Below are 21838 nucleotides of genomic sequence, written 5' to 3'. Positions count from 1 at the left end.
TTGCTCTTATTTTCAATTACAAAACTACAACTATGAAAATTTTAAAAAAACCAATTAATATTTTTGTATTTATCAATACGTGAAAAAAAAACACTTTACCTTTTTTGCCAATATTGATAATGGTTTGTTTTTCCTTGTCAATTCGACGAAAAACAACAACAAAAACAATATTTAACGGACAAAATTTTGATCTTGAATGTGAACCGGAATTCAGATGCCGACTTTGGGTTATTTAAAACCAATATATATGAAAATCATTTAACGATTGACTCTATCGCATCTTGTAGAGGTCAAAATTTTCAATAAAGCACAACAGTTTTTTATTTCATTTAGTTGTGATTCTCAACTAGTTTTAGCATTGAAAATAACTCTTGCAAAAGTTTATTGATGACAGAGTTTGGTGGAATATCCACCTCGATTTGCGACCCTCCGAATTTTATGCTAAATATTATTACTTTAGCTGTCACATCGTGCGTATACGTTATAATTGACTAAATGGTGGCCAAATCCGCCATTGCTTTTTTGATATTTGTTATTAAATAAAAATTGATGTAAGAAATGTAATATTGTTTTCTTTATTTGCTTCCAAAAAATTGATGGAATTTACAGACTAGATGAATGTATTTGGACTAAACCCTCCTGGTTAAGACTGAGCAAATACTGATCATTTTGTGAGCTACGTCCAGCGGTTATGTCCTTGACATGGGAACCCATTTGGTGTTGGTCATCAACAACTTCCCGATCCAAATAGAAATCATAAACACGCACAGTGCCATTAGCCAAGGCAAAGAGACGCCAACCGTCCGAGGAGAGCACAAGAGCCTGGACAAGATGTTCTCTTAGCGCATTACCGCTGAGTAAAAGTTGTTGATCAAAGATGCGCATCTCGTAGGAGCGTCGCGGTTGTTGTAACAATTCCAAAGCGGTATTTGGACGCATTTCCTCCTTTTCCTCTTCCTTATCGAACGAGTGACGTTTCTCGTTTAAGATGATATTTTGTATGGCACAAGATTTTCCAATGTCCGCATCGACTGCAGCATTTATCGCCGACGTTGGAGGTCGTCGCAATTGTGTGGTGGTCTTTGGACGATGCCTTTGATTGCAGTTGAGTATGACCACCGAACCATTGGATAGACCAACGGCTACAAAACTCTCATTGGAGAGCACACACAGCGAGGTGGGAAAGAGAAAACGACTCTCATTCACACTGATCCTTGAGAAACGTTCCATTTTCAGACTCCTTGTGCAGCAGAGCACGAAATTTCGATTGGTGCACACATAGATGAGATCACTTCCCGCATCGATGCTGGTGAAACGTAGACCCTGCAGTCCTTCCCCCGACGACAGAGTTTGCGTTTCATTGAGTTCTTTGAGCAAATTATCTATATAGATATTACCCTGAAATAGGGATTTGGTTTTATCAAAGGAACTCTGTTGATTCCGCAGGATACGTTGCTCTAGGTAAGATCTTAAATTACAGCATGCACTTTGTAGGAGCTTAACCCTAGCCCAGGGCGAGCTATATTCATTTGATGTGGCCGATGAGGCATCACTCTCAACCAGAGACCAAACCGTAAGTAAACCAGAATCGTTTAGAGAGGCGTACTGTGGAAAGAGTAAACAGATTACAGGGTTTGGAAAGCTAAATCAAGCCTCATCCTACCTGTATATCCTTGCTAAGGCGACCACGAAAACTACGGACATCGACTACGGCTCCCAGATCCCAACTGGGTGACTCCATGGCACTGGGCACCACCGATTGAGTTGCCGCAAAATGATTAAGATGGCCATCCAATTTGGAGCAATAGCTATAAGTCTCACGTAAATCCCACATGGCCACACTGCCATCTCGTAGTCCTGCCACAATAATATCGGGAGCTTGCTGGGAGAAGGCCACACGACATACCTCCGCCCAGGTGGAGAGCAAACGCAAGGGCTTGGTGGGTTCATTAAGCGACCAGACCATCAGAAGATTGGCAAAATCCTCGCTATAGACATTACTTTGCGGTGGACACTCGTGCACAGTGACGACCATGTGTCCCCCATTGCCGAAAATGCGTCGGACTCGCAGGGCATTGAGTAAACCCGTCTGTAGACTCTGAGATCCTCTTGAAGGTTTAGTCTTGGAGCCAGTGTCATTCAAGACTTTGGCCATCAGTTGGGATGATCGCATAAGAAAACTACTGAGACGTTCCCAATCGGTGGGCTTGCTTAGACGTTGTCGTTGCTGTTCTTGCGAGCGTTGGTGTTCCCTTTGATGCAGTTGCTCCAAATGGAATAAACTCTTCTCGTACAAATCTCGGGGCGAATCTGGTGGGGTAGTTTCCTCATCTCCGCCATCGCCACTGCAAGTGATGACCATTTGTTTGCCATAGTGTGGCGGATGTTGAGTCCAACTGTGACATTTATTCACCTCTACAGTCTGACATTCATTCTCCATGTGCTGGGACTGAGTTTGACTGGCTGTTTGGCTGGTATTCAATTTGCCATAGCTTTGCATGTAAGCCTCATAGCTCAAGGGTTTCATCTCGAAATGCTGGAATGCCAATTGATCCATACGTAACTTTTGCATTAATTCCCGTCCACGACTGGTGGAGGCGGGTTGGCTGGCGAAATCCCTATAGCCACCATAATAGACCTTAAACTGGCCACTGGCATTGGGTGAAGTCAATCCCGTGGTGCTTATACCAGAATCCAGTTGCTCCGAATTACACATTGAGTTGGTATCAAAGCTATGGAGCGTGGATTGGGAACTCAGCAGAGGTTGGCGTCTCATATTCAGATCAAAGTGACCGGAATCGAGTTTACGCTCTTGCTCTCTGTCCCTTTGAATGACAGTAATGGGATTCTGAGTTAGTTCTGAGTCGTCTTGTTCCTCCTCCTCCTCCTCGTCGTCCTGGATAGCATCGTCTTCGTCTTTCACAACGTTCAGATTCTCCATAACTTTATTTATAATTTCTGAGTCATCTTTTTTATCTTCATTTTCTTCCTCATCCTGTTCAGCCTGTTCTTCTTCATTGTCGTCTTCTTCTTCCTCCTCGTCTTCAGGAGTGCCGGAGCTTGCTTCAAAATCTGATTCATAAGATTCAAAATCATCTGAATAGTTGTCCGATTCATTTTCCTTTGTCTTTTCACTTGCGAAATTCACTTCAAATGCCACTGGTTTTTGTTTTATTTCTGGTGCAGATTCCTGCACTTGGGGCTCGCTTCTTTTAAGCACCATAACCTCTTCTGGTTGCAAGGTGCGTGTTAATGTCCGTGACCTTGGCACGGGAGGAGGTGATGGTGATGGTGATGGCTCCTTGGGTTTCTCTTCCTTTGTTTGTTTTTCCTGAACTCTGCGCTTTTGCGGTGGCGATGAGACCGTTACACTATGATAATTATCCATTACCACGTTAGTCTTGGCCTTTGGCTTGGTCTTGACCACTTCAGGGGTGGATTTTCCGCCACGAGCACGCAATGGCACACCAGGAGATGGGGTAGTCCGGGTCCTTTCTTTTATTTTGCTTGTGCTGGGCAAAGGTGATGGCGATGGTTTCTTGCTTGCGGTTGCAGTTGTTGTTGTCGTTGCTGGTTTTGTGGTTTTTTTACCCTCCAGGCTATCCTGTTGCTTAACCAACATTTGCTTGCGGTCTCTGTCCTTAGTTGTTGTGCCGGTGCCACTTGTTGCCGGCGATTTTGTAATCTTTCTAGGTAATTCATTTTTTGCCTAAAGTAAAAAAATTTGAAACTCGCACGTTACTCATAGCCGTTTTTCAACACTGAACGAAGTTGCTTAGAGATGTGTGATGTGCCAAATAAGAGACTTGCTTTTAAAATAAAAAATTTAACTCAAAAGTGCAACAAAATAAAAATTGTGGTTTAAATAGCGTGTTTATGGTTTTTGTACATTTTTCTTTGTTTTTTACTTTGCATTACAACTAAGCCAGGAAAGCTACATATATGTTCCCAGCTTACATAATTTATAAATTATTAAGTAAATAAAAGTGAATAATAATTATAATAAGCTGTCTTATTAAAATTAAATATTTGCTTTAGTTTTCTATTGCCATCAAATATTTACTTCACTTTTCCATTGGAAAATAATAACAATAAAGAGAGGTTTCAAATAAGATATTATTACTATGAATTTATTGAAAGTGAAATTTGTCGTTTAAACGATGTCACAGATATTCAATTTTTGCCCATCACTAATGTGTCGCAATGGTAACGATGTATATCGATAACATTATTGATGAACAAAAGAAAGTGCGTCAATGTGTGTCAATATGTATGCATGTGTGTGTGTGTTTGTGTTGTTTATTACTTTTAATTAATGCATATATATATTTTTTGCATTTTAACAATGCCCTATTAGGTGCGTCCACTCAAACAACAATGGCGACAGTGCCAGGTGAAGACTGATGTGCCTCTGGTCTCCTTTGAAGTGCCGTGTGAATAATTCAAGTGCCGTTTATAAGCTGTAAATATTTTGAATGTAACAGTGCTCTGTGCTTTGTTCTTCTATTTTTTTGTGTTTGTGTGTGTTTAGTATAGCATTTTACTCACTTGATTTACATTCGATTTTAAACGATTTTTGGACATTTTCCAATAAGAAATTAACAAGCAAAATTCTACTTTATTTACGTTGTTTATTGACTTGATTTTTCTTCCAAGGACACGTTCCCCCTATTAAGGGTTTCAGTGTTACCACATGTCGTTAGAGCCAAAATACTGGTTTCTTGTTATATGTATCGATTTCAAATAGAAAATTCAAATTTATTTTATTCTTAAAATAGTTTTACTCATTTGTGGGCTCTTGTCTTTTAAAATAATATCACAATAAATTAAATTAAATGTGTGTGTGAGTGTATGTGTTTCTAAGATGTATATGAGCACAATGTAACTAAAATGGCCAGGAACACAGATAACTTAAAATTAATAATATCTCCAAGTCGAAGTGCTCCATTCTCGATCTCTTTGGAATGATAGTATTGGGTACTGGCATAGCGATCATAAATGTGCTCCATTAAACGTTTGGCATCATCGCGATGCAGATCCTGTAGACCCACAAGTCCATCTGTGTTATCACGGAACATTATGTCATTCTTCTTATCAAACAAACCATATAGGGTAAATGGACGCGTTTCACTTTTATATTTACGTCCAAATAATTGATCCATATCTCTTAAAGAATTATAGATTTCATTGCGACGCATCAGGGTAGAATTATGTGTCATTAGATGACCACGAGTTGTCCAATGAAGATAACAATATTCGAATTTTGAATGTTTTTCGATGCCACCATAAGGACAAAGGACACGATAAGACTTGAAATTTCCAGGTCTTAGCCATGCTGTTGTAAGATTTCCATTAACATATTTCTTATAAACATCCGAGCTAATAAAGGCCACATCAGCTCCTTCGGCCAGACAACGTAAAGCTCCCAGATCTCCTTGATAATGCAAAGGACACTCACGACCTTTCTTCGGATCCCATAGACAGGAATCCCGATGAAAGTAATTGTGCAGGGAATGCACTTTCCCTGTGGCATTCACAATTGTCTCCTGCACCGACAAATGAGCTGCTCCCTCATAGGAAGGCAAACAAGCTCGAGCGCCTTGCAAATCCTTGAAGTTCATATACTTTGACTCCTTGTGAACCAAAGCAATGGTCACATAACGTTCATGCATATTCGCCGAATACTCATACAACAATGGAACCAGATTATAGTCCCTCTGGGCCCTTACACGCTCCTCCTGATCAACGAGTAGAACGTCGGTGGCCTTATATTTAGTATCCTCCATACATTTCTCCACATTCATGCTTCGTATACATTGTATATTTGGCTCAATGCCATAAACCTTGGAGGCCTCTTCCAGCCAACTGCATTTTATATGCTGCATAATCGAGGTAGTGCAAAAAGCTATCGATCTAGGAGGATTACATTCCGGGAAACTGTACGCAGATTGAAATGAAGTAGCCTGATCCAGGTAATCATCAATTGTTATGACATTATCCAAGGGCATTGTATAGACATGATAGGTTTCCAAGAGGCTCAGTAAAGCATTTTGCCAACTATTTGACTCATCGTGATTTAGGCCAGTGACGAGTCGTTGGATTTGGGCGGCATGAGAACGACGAGCAGCCACCACGGGCCATGGTTTGGCTACCCAGACACACGGTTGACTAGCATTTATGGGCTGCAAATGGCCATTGGGACAAAGGAAACTATATTCCCCAGCATTCGCCTGGGCAGCTATGCCTGAAAACTATAAAACAAAAACAACTTATGAGAATTGGAACGAACTTTTCTCCTCTCTCTCTCTCTGTTACTTACACCAAAATGACTCTTAACATCATCAAGTCTGGCCCAGGCCACACTGCCTTCGCCACTGGTCAAACAATAGAGAGCACCACGTCGACCCCAGTGTTTATCGCTGTTATCACAACTCTGAGGATCGTAGCATATTTCACATAAAGATGGATAACGATTCTTTAATATGCGATCCTGTTTGGGATCTGGCACCCAAGGACCAGCCTTGCAACTTGGTCCAAAGAATTTCGCTGAGGCAGCAATGCGATCTTCAGTTAAACTAATCTCTGGATCACATGACTTGGCCACCATGGTGGCTTCAAAGTACTAAAAAAAATAAACCATGTTACTTAAAATTGTTTAAGAAAAGCGAAAGAGAATGGTTTACTTACATTAGCCAACACATCGGTCCAATGATTGCCCAGACCATAGCCAGGATGACATAATTTTGCTCCATGCAGATCATGAACTGTATGTATATTTGCTTCATTATGTACAACGGCTACTATTTCGTATTCAAATGGCGAGTCATGTGATCTCAGCTCACTGGCCACCAATATATCAACACCAGACCAACGAGCAGCCACCAAATCCTCCGATGTAAGGACACCAAAATGCGCTGTACCCTTGTGTATGCGTCGCACACAATCCAAACGATCCACCCCAATGACACATTCGATATTGCTAGTCCTCTCGAGTAGTGGACAAAATTTAGGGGATTTACGATAAACGCCACGAGACTCGACCACACAAACACGCACTAGAAGAGAAAACGATTTCGTCTTAATTATGATTATGCAGTTTTTGTTTTTATTGGGTATTTCCCCTTTTAAAGTCAGGTTGTTGGTCGACGTCATTGCCTGGTGGGGGAAAATTCTATTTAAACGCATTACAAAGAATTCACATATTGCTGCTAACTGATGTCAAGGGAGTTCTTCTCTGTTTTGGCCAGTAGAGCAAATTGTTGGCCTGGCTAACAATTCAAGGTCAACAAGTGTGTGCGAGATACAGGTTTCTCTCTCCCTCTCTCTATATATCTGATGGTTAGCGACTAGCGGTAGGTTGTAAAATTATACGATTTCCAATGGCTAGCGGGTTTTTTTTTCTTTCTTTTTTTTTGGGTTTTTAATTCATATAAAATATAAAATGTATGCAGGCACATCTACCTGAAGGTCGAATAAACCTGTGTTGCATTTTATTTTTTGTCGGAAAAGTAATTCAATTTCTGTGCAGCAAAATGCAAAAGGAAGTCAGCGGTAAGAGGTGACGTGACTATGGGGAATATATCAGTTAAAAATAAGTAAATACTTATTCCAAGAAATGATTATTAAGTAATTTATTTTATTGAAAGCTATTAATTGCACATTGAAAGTTTAATTTTTAAAATTTTTTTTTTAATTGAAGTGACTAAAAATGCGAGATTTGTTCATTAATTAGTACAAAGCGGGCAACAAATGAGACTAATAAATACCCACTCAATCTTTTAATAATATTCAATTTAAAGAGTAGTTAAAATTTCAGATTCTCATGATTATGATAAATAGTTATTCGTTCTTTGAAGTTTTCGTTTTATAATCCAAATACATGTTTTGAAAATACAAACAAGTAGATAACATTTCAAAATGTCAGTATTTGACAAAAGAATTCAAAACTTCATCGAAATAATTTCGTCATCAAGAGTCATTTAATACTTATATTTTTCTATGTTCTCATTATTTTCCAATCTTAATCAAATGGAAATTAACTTCTTCAAAAAATTAAAGTGCAATATTAATATTTCTTTCATTTTCTCAGAACTATTTAAAGCATTTCTGGTTATATAACCTATTACAATAGTTTTAAAGATTCAGAGTGTATATAACAATGTATTTAATTATGTAATGCCTTATAATGAAGTATTTATATACTTAAAAGTATGACCTATTCCTATTGTTACAGACATTTAGAATCTTTAAAATTATAGAAATATGTTGACCTTTAAAATTGTTGTTTTAAATATGAATGTTTTAACTCCTAAATACTTTATAAAATATTTTATAGAAATTAGTTGAGTGTAATATCACGGTATATTTCATGTATATCATATAATATTAAAGACCAAAATACCTTTACTGAGATAATTCTAGACAAATTAAAAAAAAAATTTATATTTCATCTTCATAGGTCACCTCAAATCATCCTTATTAAGTTAAAGAACTTAACAATATTGTTTCTTATTTATCCATGATTTCTAATTCCCTCTATTTAAACATATTTCCAACCGAAACATTCCTTTTTTTTCAAATATAAAAATTAATGTCAAGTTTGAGTTACAATATTAGTCCAAAAAGATTTGAAAAATCATCATTTAAGTTGTTCAAACAGATATTCTACAAGCAAATTCATTCAAAACTAATTACAGATTACGAATTCTTAATGAAAAGAATTGAACACACATTTTAAAAGTTTTTATAGTTTAAGTATTGTGGTTAATGAAAGTTTTCCACAAGTAAGGATAGTAAAATTCTACGTAATTTTAGTTACTAATTATTATAATTATATATTTAGTATTTTAGAAATTAAAACCTGTACTACTCATAAAAACTTATTGCCTTTTAATTGAGATTTTTAATAATAATTTCACTAAAAACAATTTGAGACTCCATTAAACAGAATTTTGTTGTCTGTTTATTGCTAATGCGTTAGCATCATTTAATTTAAATTCAAAAGTTTCTTGTTTTTATAATTAACAATAAATTGCACAATATGCATATATATTATATATATAGAGACTCGCCCCCTGACTTACATTTGCCATCATCGGACGGTTCGATAGCCGCAGAGAGTGATAAGAAACATAGAGAGATCAATGTAAGCATTTGTGACTTCATCTTTTTTGTTGATGAGAAAAACAGTGTAATTTTTGCTTTTTATTATAAATAAACACTCGCACAATATTGTATGTACACAACACGCCCCCTAAAATAATGATATAGTCTTCTTAGATATATATATATTTTTTGATCCGAGCTTGAACCCACTTCAACCACTCACGACGAACGATCAGCGGCAACTGAGACTTACAATTGACGAGAAGCCGCCTAGTAAAAACTTGTTTACGCAGAGAATGAGTCAAGCTTTTGCAGTTTTTGTTTTCTGTTTAATTTTTTTATTTTTATTTTGGGAATCTCAGTTATATCTGATTGATTATGGCTAAAACTGGGGAAATACCTGAGCATCAATTTTGTATAATTAACCATAAAATAATATAATCTATTCTTGTAGACATTGTTGCTCTTTTTTTTTTATCAATCATTGTTTTATTGAGCGATTAACCTTATCAATGCCGTCTTCTTATCAGGGACAGAGAGAGAGAGAGAGAGAGAGAGAGACCCAGACCGAGACCCTCTGAAAGGCCTTTCTACTTCACTTCTTACAGAAAATAATATCAAACAGTCAGTACTGGAACTTGCTTCAATACACTTTACTTTGTTCTTCCAATTACTTTTTATACTTGATCTCAAATGTGTATTGTTAATTGATTGTGTCTGTGAATTACTTTGTAGTCATTGTATGTAAATATGAACATGGATAGAGATCGGTCTATACAATTCATTTCGATGTCTCAATTAGCATATAGAAAAGTGACTTATTTGGTTCAACATTGCTAAGGTTTCCCTTTGTTACGTTTTTCATTCTTTCAGACAATCAGTTGTGATTTAGCTCTTGATCATCTTTGATTTGTGTTTATTAATTTGCAAATGATTAATGAGTTTTCTTGTGGGAAAGTTTTGGCAACTTTTTTAATTAGGGTTTAAAGTTTAAACGATTATCTCAAATTTTGTTTGCCAACTTTTTGTATGTCAAAGTGTGTGCTATAAATATATACACAAAGTGTATATAACTTAAAACCGGTTACTGTCTAACTTATTTAATTTGAGATCATAAAGAGCTGTGAAAAATGTAATCAAGTTCATCTAATTGAATGTGTTTAAATAATTTTGGCGAGTTGCTATAGTGTTTCGAAAAGTTTCTAAAATGTTTAATTAATTAAATTTTATAAGATTTTTGTAAGAATTATGTACTTTGTAGTCGAATGTGTGACAGTTTCAACCATTTAGTTGTGCTCGTTGGTCGTTTCAGCTTCTTATCCCTCAATCCATCCAATCCAAATCTATAAATTATTTGAACTATTCTTAAAAAGACCTTTCAACCTATTGAAGAAGAAAGTTATTGGAGTAACTTAGTAAAGCAAACAACGAGGGTCAGATTGTTGGAACAATATTATAAAATATGATCTTGGGTATGCTAATTTAAAAGTGGGGAAACTTCTTTTTAACACTCTAAAAATTACATCAATTGAGAAAACCAGTTGGGAATTGCAACTCGCTTAAGCGGAAAAATGATAGCAACGCCTACACTACGAAACTCAGTGAAATAAAAATGTCTTGCACGAAAAAAATATTTGAATAAATTCCCTATAGTTCTTACCATTACTAACTTATAGATCAAATTACTTTCACAACAATTACCAAATCTTGTAGAACACCTAACATAGCTAGGAAATCTAAGATGATTATGTTTACATATACCAAGATCGACATTGAAAATCTATTGGAAATGAATATAGAACATACAAGAAAACATATGCAAAATATTTTCAAATTTTTTTATATTCAAATTAGTTAAAATCTCCGCTAAAAACTCAAAAATGCTAAAACTAGTTGAGAATTACAACTAAATACAGCTAAGAAAGAAATGCCTAGCTTACAACTCCAACGTTGTTTGTTTTTCTTTTTTTGATAAGATCTTCAAATTGTATTTCACAAGCATGAACTAACCAAAATCCATACAAAATAAGTGTTATATAAAAATTGCAAATTAGCTTAACAAAATTTCATCACAATATGTTTATTAGAAAGCCAATAAAATTCCACAAATTGCAGTAAAAACGTTTATAAACTCAGGTTATTACAGCAAAAGAAATATTGCAAACAAAACAAAGCGATGTCTGGCTATTTGTTATTTTTGTTTTTCCTATTCTTTTGGTCTACAATCTATATATATTGGTTTTAATTAGCTTAGATAAGATTTGCCCATGATGGGCATGGAAGATATAGCCGAGACATAAACAATGTGTACATATGTTTATGGGCCTGTTCCTACCTCACTCAAAGTATGTTTCTCTTTCTTATCTGATTCCTGTTATCATTTTTATGCTGTCGATTAGGGTCTCTTTCGTAGGTCGTTGTCGTTAGACAGTAAGAAGAAGAAGATAAGATATTGCTTAGCAACATTCTAATTTACATTTGCTTCCAGATTACCCACCTCACACACACAAACACACACTCACGGATACCCTGTAGCCCAAACTCAATGCAAAAATTATGGTCTTATCAAGAGAGACGACCAAATAAGTGGGTAAACAACGATAAGAAACGAGCCAAATTGCATGGCTGCAGTAAAGTCTAAACTGTGATACACAAGTTTCATTTCATTCAATCTGATAGAGAGAGAGTGAGAGAGATGGCGCGTTTAAATCGACGTCTCTTGCCCATTAAGGCGCATTTCTTTTTCTTTATGGCAGGTAAGTTAAAAAAGATTTGATTGAAATCAAGGTAGAATCTATATATAAACAATTTCTTCTACAGCCATGGGACCCATATTGCCGCAACTATCAGTGATTGGCAAACAGATTGGTGTACCGCCCGATGTGATGGGCTATATTACAGCTGTTCTACCTATACTCTACGTATTGGCCAAGCCTCTTGTGGGCTTTCTAGCTGATTACTTTACCGTGAGTATAGGAAAAAAAATACAAATTAAAAGCACTTGCAGGCATTAGTTTGGCGATCATCTATCAATATTATAGTGCACCGTTTCTAAAAAGTTCTCTTAAAATATGTTTTTGGTAGAGATCTCAACTAATAAGGTTTCGATTATCCAAAATCCAAAATTGCTTGGGTTCTTTTCTTAAAAGAAGAAATAAATCATTTTATCTTTCTTCCAAACCAATTGTTCGACTATCTTTCTCTTACTTTTTGAATCATGGGAATATATCCTACTCGCTCTCTATTTTGAACAGCTGTAAAAGCACAAGGAAGGCATGACACTAGCTATCGCTCTCACTCATAAGTATCTTACAGTATTCTTTGTCTGTTGTAATTATTTGATCGGTATGATGTCCACAAATACTGAGCGAAGTTTCGTAGTCATTTTTTAAAAACTTTTAGACTAGTTTGAACAGAAACAGACAAATAGAACTACAAATTCAGCCAAAATTTATTATACAATTTATCAATAATTAATAATAAATCTATTTCTTTATTCAACAATTGATCAATATACAAATCTAAAAAGATTACTTACAAATTTAAGACCGATCGTTGAGCCAAACCTGGGAAAACAAGACTTTACTGTTTCAAATAGTGCTGAAAAATGTGCGTTAAAAGTACTTATAAGTAGTTTGCCAACACTGAGTTTACCTAATCTAAGAATGTTACCGCAAAAGTAAATTGAAATGGCTTTACCCTTTCAGAAAGTATCTTTAACCCTTATAGCTTTTCAGAAAGTATACTTAAATATATCGACATATATACCAAAAATACATTAAAATAGATTACGTTTGTTGAAAATCTTAAGTGCGTTTGATTTTAACAGCTAATATTATGCTTTATCTTTAATATAATCTTTTTTCTCTCTTGCAGAGCCTTCGTAAGTTCATTTTCATGAGCCTAATAGTAATTATGACCTTGGCCTATGGAGGATTCTATTTTCTGCCAAGTAATTCGCATGCCATTGAACTGAATGAGAATAATCCCCAATGGAATGTTACGTTGGAGACTCCTCCCAAGCTCTGCTCTCAACATATTTATTTCTCTGATGATTTTTGTGGAGCAGCTTATCAGGCGACCTGTAATCAGAAAGATGGGAACAATTCCCAAGTTCTAATTGTGGCCTCGCTGAATCTCAGCCAGAATCTGCAGCATAATAATGCCAGCTATCACATATGTCTTACCAAAAATGTGACGAATGATTGGTCAAATGATTCGGCCACTTGTCAGTTGGAACATATCAGCAGCTGTGTCTATGGCAATAGCAAATTTTGGCTATTCGTTTGTCTTCTATTTATTGGCACAATTGGTTTCAATGTCACCAATTCCATATCGGATGCCTGTTGCTTTGATCTGCTCGGCGATGACGAGCAGGGCAAGTATGGAGCTCAACGGGTTTGGGGTACCATAGGATTTGGAACCACAGCTTTGCTTGCGGGCATTGTGGTTAATCTCTGGACTACGGATGCTGTGAAAAGTTTTACTCCTGCTCTCCTCATCATGTGTGTGTTTAGTATCTTGGATTTGTTTAGTGTCTCCAAACTGAAACTACCCAAATTGGGTGGCTCCGAGTCAATATGGACAGATGTCTGGCAATTGGTTCGTCAGCCTCCTATAATTGTATTTCTGGTCTTTGCCTGCATTGCTGGTATAATTGATTCATTCATCATTTACTTCATGTTCTGGCATGTGGAAGATGTGGCCGCCGAAACGGGCTATATGGATCAGATCAAGCTTATTGAGGGCCTGGTGGTGGCCGCCGAATGCTTGGCCGGTGAAGTGCCTTTCTTTTTCTACAGTGGCAAAATCATTAAGAAATTGGGTAATAATCACAATATCACAGCTTTATATTAACTAAACTAATTCGAATATAATCGTAATTTTATCATTTAACATCATTATTGAATCATAAACTTGATCACTTCATCTTTAACAAGTTTTTACCCACCATAAAATCATAACATCTTTTTGATAATGATAATAATTTATTTTTCCATCAAATTATGAAAGTCATTGCATTAAAAAAGCTTTTAAATTTGGTTATTTTGATCCAATTTTAATCATCATTCCATAGAATGCCTTCAAATTGTTAAGAACTGTTCTAGGTTTTAGTAAATCATAAAAATCTATAAACAAATTTGGCATACATTCATAATAATGTCACTTTTTGGCTTAAAAATCATTTAAATCATATAGAAATGCTAAGTGCTATCTTTAAATTCAAAAGTAATCTTAGAATATATCTTAATATTATAGTTTATCGAGTCTAATCCTACATTAACTAATCGCACCTTATAAGGCATAATCAATGATGTTAGACTAAATCTAAAATTCAATTCAACTAAATCGTATTCTGGGCTTCTACGATCTCTTATGATCTTTACATAATACAAAAATCATCCACATTTATTGTTTAATTAACTATAAGGCCATATTTAATCAAATAGGATGAAAGTCAATCATACATAATAATAGTAAAATAGGCGACCCCAAAAACTATGTCTTGATTAGATGCCACTGAAAACAAAGAAAAAGAACAAGGAAAGGAAATATTTTTGAATCACCTCAAAAAAAGGCTGGAAGTCAACTTCAATTCTGTTGTTTTGATTACAAATTTTGAGAAACTTGGCAAAAATAATAAATTTAATGGTCTAATATCTATGTATATAATGTAGAACTAGAAAGGAAGTACATAGATAGCTCTTAAATGATTAGCCACTCAAAGTAAAACACACGAAAAGGCACCGGTAATTGGAAATTCTACCTAGAATCCTGTTAGTGTATCGCCAAAGGAATGTCCTATGAAATATTGATTTACACTGAAAAAACTTATAGTCCATCCACCAGTTTTATTTAGGAAAGTTTTTCAGTTTAATCTAATCTAACCTAATTAGTTGACAATAAATTATAGAAAAATCGCCTATTCACATACTAATTAATGCTTGAATTATTCCTTTACTGTGCTTTATTAATCAGATCATCTGACTAACCAATTTCTTTATCTCCTTCTTCTGCAGGATATGTGCACTGCATGAGCATGTGTTTCTTTTTCTATGCCGTCCGTTTGTCACTCATCGCTTGGATACCAAATCCTTGGTATTTGGTGGGTGTTGAGCTCTTTTTCCAGGGCATAACCTATGCTCTCTGTTATACCTGCATCGTGGCCTATGCCTCGGCCGTGGCTCCACCCGGAACTTCGGCCACTGTGCAGGGTCTAATGGCTGGAATGGATGATGGCTTGGGCTTCTCAATTGGCTCCCTTATTGGTGGTGTAATGTTCAAGCGATTGGGTGGACGAGAGAGTTTCAAATATTTTGCCATAGCCGCCATATGCACATGTGTGGCCCACATTGTGATAAGGCCCACATCGCGTAAGCGTCAATATTTACCCAAAAGTGGGTATCAAGTGCCAATAGAACAGGGGGAGATAAAGTGTCCGCCGCCACAGGAACTTAAGGAAATGGGACAAGTGAAATCGTAGATTAAGTTTGTAGCATTAAGAAGATACATATGTTAATTGTTTAATATTTTTTATACGGATTTTATTTTGTATATGCTTTATATTGTTGAACAACGAACAGCAAGAGAAACTTGTTTCAAAGTTGAACGACATTTACAATTGATGCCATTTTTGGAATACACGCGACAGCTATCAAGTGTTTCAAGTTTTAGCTCATTGTTTTTATTTCGTTGAGGGGGGTTATATAATACAGAGAACAACAACAACAACTGTTTTTAGGGACAAAAGAATCGATTGAAAGTGAAACTGGGAATCGGGTAGAGCTAAAGAGGCATCTAAATGCCTCACAATTCCCACTCCATATATCAAACGAAACTGGCCAGATCGGCATCGATTAGCCGACATCAATGATCTATTGAGAGCTTTAAAACTGAAAGTATAACACTAAACTACCTACAAATTGTTTTCATCTTTGATATTTTTAGAGTTTTAGAGAAGTTTTTCTTAAGTTGTTTACAGATATCTTTGATCTAAATCTTATATTTTTAGAAGTTGGGCTAAAAAGTTGTGGAAAACTCAATTTTATCTTAGAATTTGTTAATATAAATCAAAGTTTAAATACTTTGCTGCCTAGTGTAACATAATTTATGCCCAAGTGTGGGCCAACACTTCAGAGCCGTCTAAGTGAGTGCTTGTAAAAAAAAAGCCAAGAATTAGATTGGTCATTCAAAACTGGTACTTAGGCTCATCAGTTTGGACTATAAAAGCCTGATCCAAAATCGAAAGCATATCATAATAGTCGTTAAAACAGAAGAGATCATCATGTTGTGGATTTCATTGTCCGCGTTTCTATTACTATTGCTATCATGGAATTCGCATGCTCGTCTAGTGGGCAGATGCAGTTTGGTTCGTCAGCTTTATCGCTATGGTGTTCCCTATCATGAGCTATCGGATTGGATGTGCCTGGTTGAGGGTGAAAGTTCATTCAACAGTAAAGCCATTAATCCCTCAAATGTCGATGGTTCGGTGGATTAAGGTTTGTTCCAGATTAACGATAGATATTGGTGCAAACCCGCCGATGGACGTCCCTCAACGGATCTGTGTCGTTTGCCGTGTAGGTTGCTCTTAAGTGATGATATAAGATATTCCATTGCCTGTGCAAAGTATATAAGAAAACAACAAGGTTTCTCCGCTTGGGTGGCCTGGAATAACCGTTGTCAGGGTGTGAAACCAAATGTTAATCACTGTTTCAGAAGGCGTTACCGTAACTCTGGTTAATAATTAAATTAAATATTAATAAAACTACAAAATATTTAATAAAAAAGAATTGTCGGTTTCTATTTTTAAATTTAAAACTTGCCCGTTATTGTTCTTAAGAAGTGGCAACGCCATTCCAAGGAGTGGCCATATATCGGGGCTATCGATAACAATCGTTATCGTATTGTTTGTGGTGGTTGTTTTTTTAGCTCTGACTAAAATATTTTATTTAATTTTCATAAGCCAATTATTGTTATAAACAAAATGGCTTCAGCTTCGAGTTCAAGTGCCCGTCATCTGTTTGATGATTCGAAAAAACGTTTGTGTGCCCGTGTGGGAATAAATGTCAATAATTTGGGTGAGTAGTGACAAAAGCAGTTGACTAAAACAGCTGTGCTGTCAACTATTAAGGTGACCCAAGTCCCAGAAACAAGCTAAAACCAAATAAAGCCAAAAGCCGTTACATTATTTTAAAATACAGAAATACAATTTAAAATTTATTCAATTTTAGGTTCGGTTGCACGTCAAGTGGTTAGAAGCTCCAAGACAAATGAGGTGAGTCAAAGACAAAATAAATGAATTTCCCTTCATTAAAAGTTTTTTGTTTTACAGATTATGCATCAAACATTGAAGAATTTCACTCAAGTGGATGTGGTTTCGGATTATAGTCATCAGAATTTGCAGAAAATGTCGTTGATATTGCAGCATGTTGGCTATCAATATGATGTTATGGAGGATAGTGTCAATCATTTGGATTATCTCAAGGAGCAAGTAACGGCCATGGAAAGATGATTGGAAGAGCAGAGGCCTAGACATTAGAACACAGAGATAAATCCCCATAATAGCATATTTTATTTTATCAGCATTATTACATTACTCATTACTCATTACTCATTCTGTCTATATATAGAGCACAGTCAAAAAGATGACCTCGCATGGGGTTAAGATCTCTCTGAGGGTCAGAACGAGGCTAATGACCAGATAAGATAACAAAAAATTGGACTATACCGTGTATAAAAGGGCAACCACCAAAATCATAGCCCTATTCACAGCATCTACACCTCCAGCATGTATCACTTACAATTTGGCCTAATTCTGGTTTTGCTCATTTGCACGAGCAAAGGATTGAACATCACCCAGGAGCAGAAGGATAAAGATGGTCGCATTGTTGGCGGTTGGGAGACAACCATTAATTATTTTCCCCATCAGATCTCCCTGCAGATAGGCACACGACATGCCTGTGGTGGTGCTATCGTGGCTCCTACTCTCGTCCTTACCGCTGCCCATTGTGTCCTGGAGTACCATAGACCGGAACAATATGTCATACGAGCAGGATCCAGCGAATGGTCCACTGGTGGCAGTTATATACACATTCGTCGCATCATACCACATTCCCAGTTCCAGGAACCGACACCCATGAACAATGACATTGCCCTGATTCAATTGGCGACACCTCTGGTCTATAGTGAAAATATACAACCCATTGCTCTGGCCACCAAACAGGATAAGATTGCCTTCGCATCGCAACTCTTTGTCAGTGGTTGGGGATCGAAGACTCTCACGCAAATTCAACCAGAGAAGCGTCTACGTTACACGGCCCTAAAGCAACAGGATCAGACTCAATGTAAACACAACTATCAAGGAGCTGGCACTGTCACGCCCACAATGTTATGTGCCGGCAGTCCATTTGGCGGACGAGACAGTTGTCAAGGCGATTCGGGTGGTCCTTTGATCACAAGTGTAAATGGACAACTGAAACTCTTTGGCATCGTGTCATGGGGTCTGGGCTGTGCCCATGCCCTCTATCCGGGTGTCTATACAAGAGTGACTGAATACACGGATTGGTTGGCCGAAACACTCAACGAGCTCAATTAGTCTATAGAAATACAACTAATTTTAAGTTTTTATGTACTATAGAAATCTATGCTAATGAGTTGGAATATTTGTTCGAACGGCTCCTAACTGTAATTGTCGCCTTAAGAAGACTTCTTTCTGTCTAGATCTTAATCTCTTTTAAGGTGAATTGAATCTTACTAAAGAGTTTACTTCATAGACATCACGTCTTAAACTCATTACATTTATTTCATCTTTTAAAGCCTTAAAACAAAATTCTGTAAAGAAAATGAAAGAAAGCAAATGCAAAATTATACAAATTTTTTAACTTAAATATGACTTTTAAGTAAAATTCACATTAATTTCAAGCTGTTTGAACTATATAACAACTTAAAATAGTTTAATTTCGATTGTTTTTACTTCCTAGCTTAATTTTTTCCCTTTGCTTTGACTTATTAAATAAAAAATGCTATATCTAATTGCAAGCACTTTTTTGTAAACTCTGTAAAATACAAAAATATATATAATGCATGATTCATAAAAACCTCTAACAATCTGTTTGTTTATAACTTTCTTAATTAAAAAGTTAATATGCAAATTTCAAGTTCAAATTTTGTAGACTGGCGGGCGAAAAATCCAAACATTTAAAATTTATAATATCAATTGCAAAAAAAAAAAACCAAATACATTTTGTAAAAGAAAACAAGTTTTGTATGTTTCGAAAAGCTTTGTTTGACGCATCTCAAAAAGCTAAGACCAGTTTTTTGGGGGGGACTATACAACGAGCGATTTGTTCGAGCTTCTTCGAATTCAGTTACCAAACGTAAGTTAAGCTATGAAGCAGTCAATTATCTTGGTAAGTCTTGCATAAAAAATATTGAGAGAGCTAGTTAATTATTTTAATTTAATGACATTTCCTGATCTCTGTTCTCGACAAGGTCGTTTGTCTGTTTGCTTTGGTGCAAGCCAGACCAGATGTTTCCCATTTGGTGAAAAGTACTCCCGAACCTCATGTTCCAGCTAATCCGTATGTCTTTAGCTATCAGGCTGGACGTGCTCCCGGTCATGTAGATCGTCAGCATACTGAGGTATCAGATGGTTCGGGTGTTATACGTGGAGCATTCTCCTATGTGGATCCCAAGAATCAGGTGCGCACCGTTCAATATGTGGCCGATGAGAATGGTTTCCATCCTCAGTTGAGTCATCAGTTGGAAGACAGTGCTGCTGTTAAGGCAGCTAAGCGTAAACATTTTGAGACCTACAATCGCATTGCGCAAGAGCATGCCAGTCAAACGCCAGGCCAAGTTGTAAGTATAACTGAATAGCAAGTGAATTTGTAATGAATGAATGAATGATTGTTGTTGTTGCAGGCACTTGCAGCAGCACCACATACCAGTGCCGCAGTTGCTTATGCCACAAAGAAGCATTTGAGTGCATTTGAACGCATTGCAGCTGAACATGCTGCCATTGGAGCTCAACAGGAGGCACAACGTTTGGCCTTGGCTGCCCAATCACCTCATGGTGAGGTCGAGGATGGACAATATCATCCTTAAGTGCAAGTGCATGCAAATTTAAAAGAATGTGTAGTATAGAATAAACAGTGAAATTATGTAAAACACAAACTAACGTCGGTGTCATCAATTTTATTATTAATTTCAACGGCTTGTTAAATTCACTTGAGATGTTTTGAAAGTTGCGAAATATCAGATTAACCCAAGTACATAACAATCGTAAAAGTATTTTACAAAATAAAATGGAGAATAAAATACAAGAAAAGGTCGGGGTCACCAATTTTGATATTTATCTCAACGGCTTGTTAAATAAACTTGGGATCAATCTTCTTAACGCAAATATATAATAACTGAGAAAGCAAAAGAGAAAAGAAACTGAGAAAAAAGGATATGAACAAACTAAATCGGAGACTTCTAGCCACCTATTTTAGTTGTTAGGGCTTTCAGCAATAATTTCGTTTGATTATTTTTCAGAATCTGATTAGCAAATTTAACAAAAATAGTAAATTAGTCAAAGTACATTTCAATTTTTTAAAGTGTTAAAGATTTTTTTCAACTATTTCTGACGTATTTAGTGTTCAATTATTATTATATATATTGAAACGTCGGGGTCACGAATTTTAAGATTAAGTCTCTTATTTTCATCTATTTTTATTACTATTTTTTTACTGCTTAACTAATTATGTGCACTGTACTCAGGTTCGTTGTATATTTCCATACTTTACCAACACTTTCTATTTGCATTACTACATAGTACTTAGTTCTACTTAGTTGATATACTCATAATAGGTGACAATTAAAGTGACACTACAATGAATTTGCCAGTCAACACAGATCACTTATTGTGAACACTTCTATCTCGTCACCTCGGACACAAAAAAAGAAATTGAAAAAAAAAGAAAACATGAAGCTTTTTTATTTGCTGATTGTATCAATTCTGATGGTAAGTTAACCTTGACAAAGTTTGCAAAAATTTCCATAATATTTTTCTGTGTAGTTTAACTTTTGCCGCTGCACAGATAACGAACACTTCGAAGCATGTAAGAAGAATCTGAAGATATCCGAAGCGGAACTGGATTCAATTCCAAGAAAGGTCTCAATTGGCGATCTGTCCACGAATTATAGATGCTTTGCAAAGTGTCTGAACGAGCCCTATTTTGGTAAGGACGGCAAAATCGATCCGAAATTGATTGATAATGAAGATCTAAGAGCCAAATATGTCACTTGCAAAAATCAATATGACAACGTTGAAGATGTAACTGGATGCGATTATGGAGCTTACATACAAATGTGTGTCTATCAAGAGTAAATATTTAAGTATATTTACAATAAATATAATAATATATCAAATCAATAAATATAAAACTATACGCCATTGTTGATTCAAATAAAAACATCTCAAACATTTAAATCGCCTTGCGTGCTTTCTTTTGACATTATCTTGAATAGGATTTTTTTAAATTTGTCGTACTTTAAGCTGATATGGTAAGGTCATCACTGGAAATAGTTGAATCACGCGTAAAAGGTCTGACATATATCCTTTAAGTCAGTCTACGAGCAGATAATGTGAACTTTTACCCAATGAACATTGGGAATACAAAATAAAGGTTAAAAGAGTACAGTAACCAAAGTGTCTCTTAACAAATATTATAGCGTCGGGGTCACCAAC

At 36.1% G+C, this 21838-nt stretch overlaps 8 protein-coding genes across 8 annotated transcripts; 6 read left to right on the top strand and 2 right to left on the bottom strand.

Moving 5' to 3' along the window:
* Window positions 1–552: 552 nt before the first annotated feature.
* Window positions 553–4584, bottom strand: LOC6638372. Its single transcript, XM_047009523.1, has 3 exons — window positions 4549–4584; window positions 1664–3709; window positions 553–1605 (listed from the first exon to the last, which is right to left on the bottom strand). The coding sequence occupies exons 1-3, from the start codon at window positions 4582–4584 to the stop codon at window positions 604–606; spliced, it is 3084 nt and encodes a 1027-aa protein (XP_046865479.1). The 3' UTR covers window positions 553–603.
* LOC6638374 (major facilitator superfamily domain-containing protein 6) lies at window positions 4259–15779 on the top strand. The gene is made up of 5 exons (XM_002061556.4): window positions 4259–4462; window positions 11594–11861; window positions 11926–12071; window positions 12982–13930; window positions 15126–15779. The coding sequence occupies exons 2-5, from the start codon at window positions 11801–11803 to the stop codon at window positions 15587–15589; spliced, it is 1620 nt and encodes a 539-aa protein (XP_002061592.1). The 5' UTR covers window positions 4259–4462; window positions 11594–11800; the 3' UTR covers window positions 15590–15779.
* LOC6638373 (transferrin) lies at window positions 4612–9324 on the bottom strand. The gene is made up of 4 exons (XM_002061555.3): window positions 9084–9324; window positions 6688–7055; window positions 6320–6622; window positions 4612–6251 (listed from the first exon to the last, which is right to left on the bottom strand). Exons 1-4 carry the CDS (start codon window positions 9163–9165, stop codon window positions 4860–4862), a joined length of 2145 nt encoding a protein of 714 aa, XP_002061591.1. The 5' UTR covers window positions 9166–9324; the 3' UTR covers window positions 4612–4859.
* A 611-nt stretch (window positions 15780–16390) lies between the features above and the next one.
* On the top strand, window positions 16391–16846 carry LOC6638375 (lysozyme P). The gene is given in 1 exon segment (XM_002061557.4): window positions 16391–16846. A coding segment is annotated over 1 exon segment (456 nt).
* A 180-nt stretch (window positions 16847–17026) lies between these two features.
* Window positions 17027–17911, top strand: LOC6638376. The gene is made up of 3 exons (XM_002061558.4): window positions 17027–17183; window positions 17337–17380; window positions 17438–17911. Exons 1-3 carry the CDS (start codon window positions 17090–17092, stop codon window positions 17615–17617), a joined length of 318 nt encoding a protein of 105 aa, XP_002061594.1. The 5' UTR covers window positions 17027–17089; the 3' UTR covers window positions 17618–17911.
* On the top strand, window positions 17888–18958 carry LOC6638398 (trypsin-4). The gene has a single exon (XM_002061559.4). It carries the CDS (start codon window positions 17894–17896, stop codon window positions 18698–18700), a length of 807 nt encoding a protein of 268 aa, XP_002061595.1. The 5' UTR covers window positions 17888–17893; the 3' UTR covers window positions 18701–18958.
* A 491-nt stretch (window positions 18959–19449) lies between these two features.
* Window positions 19450–20280, top strand: LOC6638399 (cuticle protein 16.8). Its single transcript, XM_002061560.4, has 3 exons — window positions 19450–19514; window positions 19597–19965; window positions 20029–20280. Exons 1-3 carry the CDS (start codon window positions 19494–19496, stop codon window positions 20209–20211), a joined length of 573 nt encoding a protein of 190 aa, XP_002061596.2. The 5' UTR covers window positions 19450–19493; the 3' UTR covers window positions 20212–20280.
* A 704-nt stretch (window positions 20281–20984) lies between these two features.
* On the top strand, window positions 20985–21511 carry LOC6638400. Its single transcript, XM_002061561.4, has 2 exons — window positions 20985–21112; window positions 21167–21511. The coding sequence occupies exons 1-2, from the start codon at window positions 21074–21076 to the stop codon at window positions 21476–21478; spliced, it is 351 nt and encodes a 116-aa protein (XP_002061597.1). The 5' UTR covers window positions 20985–21073; the 3' UTR covers window positions 21479–21511.
* Window positions 21512–21838: the final 327 nt, after the last annotated feature.

This window comes from Drosophila willistoni (genome assembly GCF_018902025.1).
Source record: "Drosophila willistoni isolate 14030-0811.24 chromosome 2L unlocalized genomic scaffold, UCI_dwil_1.1 Seg139, whole genome shotgun sequence".
Taxonomy (NCBI): Eukaryota; Metazoa; Arthropoda; class Insecta; order Diptera; family Drosophilidae; genus Drosophila; species Drosophila willistoni.
The sequence above is the reverse complement of the archived record's forward strand: the minus strand, read 5'-3'. Positions and strand labels throughout refer to the sequence as shown.

Excerpts from the sequence above, each read along its gene's own strand:
- LOC6638372 (XM_047009523.1), bottom strand. The coding sequence starts at position 4,584 with ATGTCCAAAAATCGTTTAAAATCGAATGTAAATCAA. Across the intron at positions 3,710-4,548 it reads TAAAATCGAATGTAAATCAA|GCAAAAAATGAATTACCTAG; the intron begins GTGAGTAAAATG and ends TTTTTACTTTAG. Across the intron at positions 1,606-1,663 it reads GCCTTAGCAAGGATATACAG|TACGCCTCTCTAAACGATTC; the intron begins GTAGGATGAGGC and ends CTCTTTCCACAG.
- LOC6638373 (XM_002061555.3), bottom strand. The coding sequence starts at position 9,165 with ATGAAGTCACAAATGCTTACATTGATCTCTCTATGTTTCTTATCACTC. Across the intron at positions 6,623-6,687 it reads GGACCGATGTGTTGGCTAAT|TACTTTGAAGCCACCATGGT; the intron begins GTAAGTAAACCA and ends TATTTTTTTTAG. Across the intron at positions 6,252-6,319 it reads ATGTTAAGAGTCATTTTGGT|TTTTCAGGCATAGCTGCCCA; the intron begins GTAAGTAACAGA and ends TTTGTTTTATAG.
- LOC6638374 (XM_002061556.4), top strand. The coding sequence starts at position 11,801 with ATGGCGCGTTTAAATCGACGTCTCTTGCCCATTAAGGCGCATTTCTTT. Across the intron at positions 11,862-11,925 it reads TTTCTTTTTCTTTATGGCAG|CCATGGGACCCATATTGCCG; the intron begins GTAAGTTAAAAA and ends TTTCTTCTACAG. Across the intron at positions 12,072-12,981 it reads TTCTAGCTGATTACTTTACC|AGCCTTCGTAAGTTCATTTT; the intron begins GTGAGTATAGGA and ends TCTCTCTTGCAG.
- LOC6638376 (XM_002061558.4), top strand. The coding sequence starts at position 17,090 with ATGGCTTCAGCTTCGAGTTCAAGTGCCCGTCATCTGTTTGATGATTCG. Across the intron at positions 17,184-17,336 it reads AATAAATGTCAATAATTTGG|GTTCGGTTGCACGTCAAGTG; the intron begins GTGAGTAGTGAC and ends ATTCAATTTTAG. Across the intron at positions 17,381-17,437 it reads GAAGCTCCAAGACAAATGAG|ATTATGCATCAAACATTGAA; the intron begins GTGAGTCAAAGA and ends TTTGTTTTACAG.
- LOC6638398 (XM_002061559.4), top strand. The coding sequence starts at position 17,894 with ATGTATCACTTACAATTTGGCCTAATTCTGGTTTTGCTCATTTGCACG.
- LOC6638399 (XM_002061560.4), top strand. The coding sequence starts at position 19,494 with ATGAAGCAGTCAATTATCTTG. Across the intron at positions 19,515-19,596 it reads TGAAGCAGTCAATTATCTTG|GTCGTTTGTCTGTTTGCTTT; the intron begins GTAAGTCTTGCA and ends GTTCTCGACAAG. Across the intron at positions 19,966-20,028 it reads GTCAAACGCCAGGCCAAGTT|GCACTTGCAGCAGCACCACA; the intron begins GTAAGTATAACT and ends TTGTTGTTGCAG.
- LOC6638400 (XM_002061561.4), top strand. The coding sequence starts at position 21,074 with ATGAAGCTTTTTTATTTGCTGATTGTATCAATTCTGATG. Across the intron at positions 21,113-21,166 it reads TGATTGTATCAATTCTGATG|TTTAACTTTTGCCGCTGCAC; the intron begins GTAAGTTAACCT and ends TTTTCTGTGTAG.